Below are 7,230 nucleotides of genomic sequence, written 5' to 3'. Positions count from 1 at the left end.
CATTTCCGTCGCATTGGTCCTTGAGCCTGAGGTGAGAAGAGCCCATTGCCCCGGTACACAGGCAGAGTGACATTCGGGTAACAACAGTCTACCTTCCCCAGGCTTACCCATTTATCGACCAGCCCGAAAGAAGAGACAATTAAAACAAGCAATGTTCGGCAAACTGTGACGATCGAAGTAGCCAGCTGTATTGATTATAATTCTTCTGTCTTCTTCCTCTGTAGACCTTATGTAGGAGCAGCTATTTTAAGGCTTTTTCTATTTAATTATTGTTCCCTTGCCTGCCTCCGTAGCTGAACACACACACACACACACACACACACACACACACACACACAAATCATATACAGCTCACGCTCACCGCTCTCTAGGACACCCATACCTAGAACAGACACAACGATATCTCTTTACCGAACAAATTCCAGAGTTAGGTCGACACTATATAAAGTAATCTCTCGGGGCTTAAAAATTATCTTCAGTTAAAAATAGCAATCAATTCATTTACTTTTTTTTTTCTTGTCATGCAATTTTTCTGAAACGGCATTCTTGACTGGTTGGGAATGTGTGTGGGGGGGAAAGTATATTAAGTAAAGGTGTTAAAAATTTTGTTGCTTTTTTTTTTTTTTTACTTTTCAGGGGGGGGGGGATGGGGGAGGCTGTTCCATGTGTCTATATTCTTTAGTCCACTGAGCTGCAATCTTTTTTCTTTCTCTGTATTTTTTTATCTTTGTATTTTTTTTTATTTCCATGTCTGTCTTTTCCTGGATCTCATATTTTTCCCGTTTTCAATGCTCTCTCTCTCTCTCTCTCTCTCTCTCTCAGTAACAAATAAATAACAAAATACAAACATTTCAATATTTTCCGATTACCTTTGAGACGTGATTTGAGACGTAAAAAAGAAAAAAAATAACATCTGGGAATATCTGGACGTATAGTAACCTTACCTCATTTTTTCTTTGACAGCAGCAACAGCAACAGCAGAAAACAGTATCAACACAAACAACAAAGGAACAGCAATGACAGCAACAATATAAATAGAAAACAATATAAAAAATAACTACTACTACTACTACTACTACTACTACTGCTACTATTGCTACTACTACTACTGCTACTACTACTACTACTACTACTACTACTACTACTACTACTACTACTACTGCTACTACTACTACTACTACTACGTCGTCGGTGGCCCTGCTAACGCGCGTCGGTGGCCTTGCTAACGCCCGACTCAATATTAACAGTGCTTCTCAACAGCGATGTTACAAAATGAGTCGGGCACTAGCGGCGCTACATTCGCGCTAAAAAGTGGCGTTGCTGCAGCTACGTGTGAAAGCTCCCACTGAATGCCATGTATCGTGGCAAGCAGCTACTTTTTGTGGTCGCTACAGGCGGCGGAGGCAACCACTCAAATCCGTCTGCAACGCTGCTAAGTGGCCCCGAGTGAAAGTAGCCTCATTCGTGACCCACACAAACACACTCATGGACAAAGACAACCTCGACATTCATGCTGTTTTTTATTGACACTTATAATTCACTTCCATCTAACTTAAAACGAAGAAAAAGAGGCGGCGAAACTGAGAATCCAGGGCGGAGGGGAAGGAGGGGTACAAAGGGAGGGTGGAAGGGGGGGAGGGGGAGGAGACACTTTCCCTCCCTTCTTGTAGTTCTTCTTCAGCCTTCAACACCGAGTCACCGTAACGGGGCGAGGAAGGGGCGAGGGGAGGGGCGAAGAGAAAGGGGTGAAGAGGAATCAGATGGAGGGGGAAGGGGAGGGGTGATGCATTTGGGAGAGATCGGAGGGAGGGGGGTAGGTGGGGGGCATTCCGGGGGGGGGTGAACAGGTGTGATTGATCCAGGTAAGAAAATCCACGAATAAAATAAACGTAGGATGGACGGAAGAGGCGCAGGAAGAATAGGAACTAGTTGGCGGTGGGGCGGGAGGTCAAGGTGGGGCACGTGATTTGGGCAGAGGTCACGAAGGGTCACTCTAGACGTACGTGACATCGGCGTTGAAGCCCCCGCCGTTGTCGTAGAAGGTCACCACCTGAGAGGGGAGGAGAGGGGTAATGGGGAGAGGTGATGGAGGGGGGGGGGGAGGAGCTGGAGGAGGCGGTGGACCTAAGGAGCGATATGGGTCACAAGAAGAGGAAAAAAAGAAGAAAAAAGAGGAAGAAGAGAGAGGAGGAGGAGGAGGAGTAAAGAGGAGAGGTGACCAAGGCTAAAGAGGAGGAGGTTAGAGTAGAGGGCTGAGGAAAAGAGAGGAAGAGGCAGCTAGAGGAGAGGAGAGAGAGCCAGAAGAAGAGGTAGAGGAAGAGGCAGAGGAGGAGACAGAAGAGGAAGCAGAGGTAGAGATCAGAGGAGGAAGCAGAGGAGGAGGAATAAGGAGAGGTAATTGAGGCGGCTATAGAGAACGCGTGAAAGTGGGTAAAGAACTACAACCAAAACACAACTTGAAGAACCGTAGAGGAGGAGACAGAGGAGGAAGCAGAGGTAGAGAACAGAGGAGGAGGAATAAGGAGAGGTAATTGAGGAGGATATACAGAAGGCGTGAGAGTGACTGAAGAAGAACAACCAAAACACAACTTGAAGAACCTTTTGAACACCGAAGAAGAAGACCAAGAACCGTGAGTCAAGCCAAGAACCGCAAATCAAGCATAAGAAAAGCCAAGCCGAACAGAGGCCACTCATAACAAACCAAACCAAAAAATCAACAAAAATAAGACAACAAAATATTTCACTGATCAACTTAAGCTTCTACACGTTCCCTGATGCTTCATTTCGCCACGAGCCCAACAAGATGGATAAAGATCACTGATTTACCCCAAAAGGCCATTTATAATCTGTATCCAACTGGTCATAAAATCCATATGTAGCTTGACTTTGTGGCATCAGAAAATTAGAATCATAAAAAAACAATAGTCTGGGTTTTTGACGAGTATAACGATAATCCTTACTACTACTACTACTACTACTTCTACTACTACTACTACGACTACGCCTCACCTGGGTACGACCGTCGGGGAGGAGGACGCGGTACTCCCCCTGGGTCGTCCGTCCGTCGCTGTTCTCTACGTGACTGAAGGCGTTCCCGCTCTCAGGGTCTTGCACGCCGTACTGGAAGTCGTACGGCATACCCTCCATGGCCGGGCCGGGAGATGGCTGTAGGGAGGGAGAGCAGAATGTGAGGCGTTAAATAAGATGGTAAGGTTGAGTATTTACAGGAGGAAAGGGAGGTAAGAGAATGAAGTTAAGAGGAAAAAGGAAAAAAAGAGGAGTTAGAATAGAAGATTAGGGAAGGTTAGGGAAGGAAGATAAATAGGGCAAGTTAGGGAGATGGGTAAGAATAAAAGGATAGGGAAGGAAGGTAAAGAAAGACAAGTTAGGGACAAGCGTTAAGGTAAAAGGTTAGGAAAGGTAAAGAAGAAAAGTTAGAGAGAGGAGTTAAAAGAAAAAGAGCTAAAGAAAAAAATATGTGAGGAAGCTTAGAGGGAGGAAGCATTTGGGATAAGGATAGGGGGAAGAGTTAAGAGACAGAAGTTAAAAGGAGAAGTTAGGAGAGAGAAGTTAGGAGTTATGGAAGAAAGACAGAGAGGAAGGTTGGAGAGAAAAGAGGAGAATATGGAGTAGGAGGAGAAGGAGGAGGAGGAGGAGGAGGAAGAGATAAAAACGACATAAGACATGGGGAGAATGAGAATGAGAAGGAGGAGGAGGAGTAGAAGGAAAACAAAGGCGAAGAAGATGGAAAGATAATGTCTCTCACTCACCCTAGCCTGAGGACGAAGCTGGGTGGCCTGGGGGGCGGTGTAGAGGGAGGTGGGGGGCGGTGGTGGTGGAAGGGGGCGGCGGACGGGGGCCTGCGTGGGGGTGGTGTAGAGGCCGGTGGGGGTGGCGGGGGGCTGGTAGCTATACTGGGGGAGGGACACGACCACTCCAGCCAGTAGAAGGGGTAGCAGGTACGACGCGGACACCTGTAGGAGGGAGAATAGTAGTAGTAGTAGTAGTAGTAGTAGTAGTAATAGTGAATAACTTGGTTTCAATCCACTTTTTTCTTTCACTCCATCACAAATTCCTTTTCTTCTTTTCTTCTTTCTTTTTTCGCTTCACCCCTTTTTCATTCAACCTCTCAATCTTACTCTGTGTCCTTTCTTTTTTCTTTCTGTCTATCAACCTGTCTCCTCTTTCTTTCTGTCTGTCTGTCTGTTTCATACCCACACACACGATCAAGGACAAGTAACGTGTAGGAGTAGGGGAAAAAGGGAGGAAGGAAAGGGAAGGGAAGAGAAGAGAAAGAAGAAAAGAAGAAGGGAAGAAAAAGAAAAAGAAGAAAAAAGAGCAAGGAAATAAAAGCTGGGGAAATAAAAAGTGAAGAAGAGGAAGAAGAAGAAGAAGAAGAAGAAGAAGAAGAAGAAGAAGAAGAAGAAGAAGAAGAAGAAGAAGAAGAGGAGGAAGAAGCAGAAGAAGAAAAAAACTAAACTAAAACAAAAAAGAGAACAACTGTGAAAGGGAAAAATGAAAAAATGAAAAATGAAGAACAAGTAAAGAACAGCTGGTGAAGGGTGATAGAACAAAGAGCGAAGGGCGAAGCAGGAAGCAGGACAAGAAGAATAAAAGAAGACAAGAAGGACAGGAGGAGGAGAGGGAAGGGGGTTGAAAGAAGTGGGAGAGAGAGTAGGTATGGAGGGGGGAATTGGTTCAAGGTGAGAGTGGGCGTGGGAGGAAAGGGAGGAAGGGAGGGTAGGAGGGGAAGGTGACTGAAAGAAAGGAGGAAAAATGAGATGAAAGAAGAGAAAAAGGGGATATGAAGGAGTTATACAGAATGATGATGATGATGAGGAGGAGGAGGACTAGAAGAAGGGAGACTAAGAGATGGAGGAGAAAAGAGAGGAAAAGTGAAGAGAGGTAAGGAAAGGAAGGAGGAGGAAAGGAGGGAGGAGAGATGAAAGAAGTAGGGCAAGAACGGATGTTAAAGATATAAAAAGAATAAGGAGGAGGAGGAGGAAGAGGAGGAAGAGGAGGAGGAAAAAAAAGATAAGAAAAAGGAAGAGAAGCAAGGACAAGATGAGGAAAAAGTGTAAGTGGGGAAAGGGAGGAAAAAGGAGAGCGGCTGATGAAGAACAGGGAGGAAGCGAGAGAAGGAGGGAGGGAGATTGGGAGGGAGGGAGGAAGGGGGGGAACAAGGTGGATCCTCTGAAGGGCGTCACCATAAATCACCCTGCAAAGTTAGTCTCTCTCTCTCTCTCTCTCTCTCTCTCTCTCTCTCTCTCTCTCTCTCTCTCTCTCTCTCTCTCTCTCTCTCTCTCTCCACACCTTTCTTCCTCTACTTTTCCCCTTCTTTAATTCGTGACTCATTCAAATTAAATTATCTTTTTTTTTCTTTTCTCTTCTCTTCCTAAATCTTTTTTTTTGTGTGTGTGTTTTCTCTCTTTCTCTATCTAGCTATCAGCCTATCTACTAATCTATCTACATCTATTTCTTTCAATCTATCTCTAATACTTTCTCTATATTTCATTCACAGTCTGTCCGTCTTGTCTGTTATCCGGTAAATCAGCCCGTCTATCTATCTGTCTACCTGTCTGTTTCTTTTTTTTGCCAATTAACAAGTCAGTCAGTATGTTAGTCTTTCTGTCTGTCTATCTTTCTATCTGTTTAAGATGTCTATGTCTTCGTCTGTGTATTTCAATGTATGTGTGTCCGACTGTCTGTCTGTTTTTGCACCTGTCTGTCGGTTTGTCTGTCTAAAAGTATCCTTGTTTCACTTAATCACTTTTTGTTCACTTTCACGACAGGTAAATTCGATATCCAGGTAAGTTTTTAATCAATAGTAATACAGGTGAATTAACCGAATGAAGAATGTGCTCTCTCTCTCTCTCTCTCTCTCTCTCTCTCTCTCTCTCTCTCTCTCTCTCTCTCTCTCTCTCTCTCTCTCTCTCTCTCTCTCTCTCTCTCTCTCTCTCTCTCTCTCTCTCTCTCTCTCTCTCTCTCTCTCTCTCTCTCTCTCTCTCTCTCTCTCTCACCTTAATCATGATGCTCTCTCAGGTGAAGGAAGAAGTGGAGTGCCAAGGAGAGAATCAGGAGTCTTTATATACACCCTTTCCCTCCCCCTACCCCCCTTTTCCCTCCATTCCTCCTTTCCCTCCCTCCTCGTCTCCTTCCGCCGTCATGGGTCGCGACCTAACCTCCTCCTCCCACCACTAGTAACCTTGCCCTGCTCCTCCTATTCTTCCTCCTATTCTTCCTCCTATTCCTCCTCCTCCTCCTCCTCCTCCTCCTTCCCCTTATTTCCCTTTGACTTCTTCTCCTAGTGGTGGTGGTACTCCTCTTCCTCCTCCTCCTCCTCCTCCTCTTTCTCTTCCTCCTCCTTGTCTTTCATTTACTCCTCCTTCGCTGAGACGTTTCAAGGTACTTTCGTCACCCCGTTCACACACACACACACACACACACACACACACACACACACACACACACACACACACACACACACACACACACGGAAGCACTCACACGTACACAAAGAACCATTCCCTTTCACACGTACAAAACAAGTATAATTAACTGAAGATCGCACACACACACACACACACACACACACACACACACACACACACACACACACGGGTTTTCCCTTTGTAACAGGTCCCGAACACCGTAATTAGTAAGTCTGACTAATTTGTTTTGGTGTTCTCATTAAGTAAAATTAGTAGGCGGGTTCTTGTAAGTCATATTTCTGTTCTTATTGTTCTCGTTGTTCTTTGTTATTTATGTGTTGTTACTAATTAATGTTCACTTTAATCACTTTACTATACCTGATTCTTACCTGTTAATCACGCTCTCTACACACCTTGCTACGTCACCCGCCCTGAACTTCTGCCACTTAATCACACTCAACACACTCATTTTCCTTTGTCCTTAACTCCATTCTTGTCCCATTCCTCCTCAACACCATTACTCATTCCCCTCTATTTTCCTCTCCCTCATTCTACCCTTTTTCCTTCCTTCTCATCATCCTCTCACTCCATTTCTATCGTATCTTCTCTCACTTCCAAACTACACCAACTCACAACCTTTCATTCCCCTCTTGCATTCTTACCTCCCATCTCACTTGTCCTACTTAAACAGGCTCTATCACCCACTCTATATTTTCCTCTCCTCTCCGCTCACCATTCTCTGTTCAACCATACAAAAATATTCCCTCCCACAACCTCTCCTCACCCTCTCACCTTTTCT

The 7,230-nt window shown here is 45.0% G+C and overlaps 1 protein-coding gene across 1 annotated transcript; it reads right to left on the bottom strand.

Annotated features, from left to right (window-relative positions):
* Nucleotides 1-1,182: 1,182 nt before the first annotated feature.
* Nucleotides 1,183-6,050, bottom strand: LOC127009589 (pro-resilin-like). The gene is made up of 4 exons (XM_050882796.1): nucleotides 6,021-6,050; nucleotides 3,771-3,974; nucleotides 3,010-3,165; nucleotides 1,183-2,050 (listed from the first exon to the last, which is right to left on the bottom strand). The coding sequence occupies exons 1-4, from the start codon at nucleotides 6,027-6,029 to the stop codon at nucleotides 1,994-1,996; spliced, it is 426 nt and encodes a 141-aa protein (XP_050738753.1). The 5' UTR covers nucleotides 6,030-6,050; the 3' UTR covers nucleotides 1,183-1,993.
* Between the last annotated feature and the right edge of the window lie 1,180 nt (nucleotides 6,051-7,230).

The sequence above is a fragment of the Eriocheir sinensis genome, chromosome 41, assembly GCF_024679095.1.
Source record: "Eriocheir sinensis breed Jianghai 21 chromosome 41, ASM2467909v1, whole genome shotgun sequence".
Classification (NCBI taxonomy): Eukaryota; Metazoa; Arthropoda; class Malacostraca; order Decapoda; family Varunidae; genus Eriocheir; species Eriocheir sinensis.
The sequence above is the reverse complement of the archived record's forward strand: the minus strand, read 5'-3'. Positions and strand labels throughout refer to the sequence as shown.

What these genes read in the sequence shown, in the direction of transcription:
- LOC127009589 (XM_050882796.1), bottom strand. An exon ending in AGCTTCGTCCTCAGGCTAGG is followed by an intron (nt 3,166 to 3,770) that starts GTGAGTGAGAGA and finishes CCCTCCCTACAG; the next exon opens with CCATCTCCCGGCCCGGCCAT. An exon ending in TCCCCGACGGTCGTACCCAG is followed by an intron (nt 2,051 to 3,009) that starts GTGAGGCGTAGT and finishes CTCCCCTCTCAG; the next exon opens with GTGGTGACCTTCTACGACAA.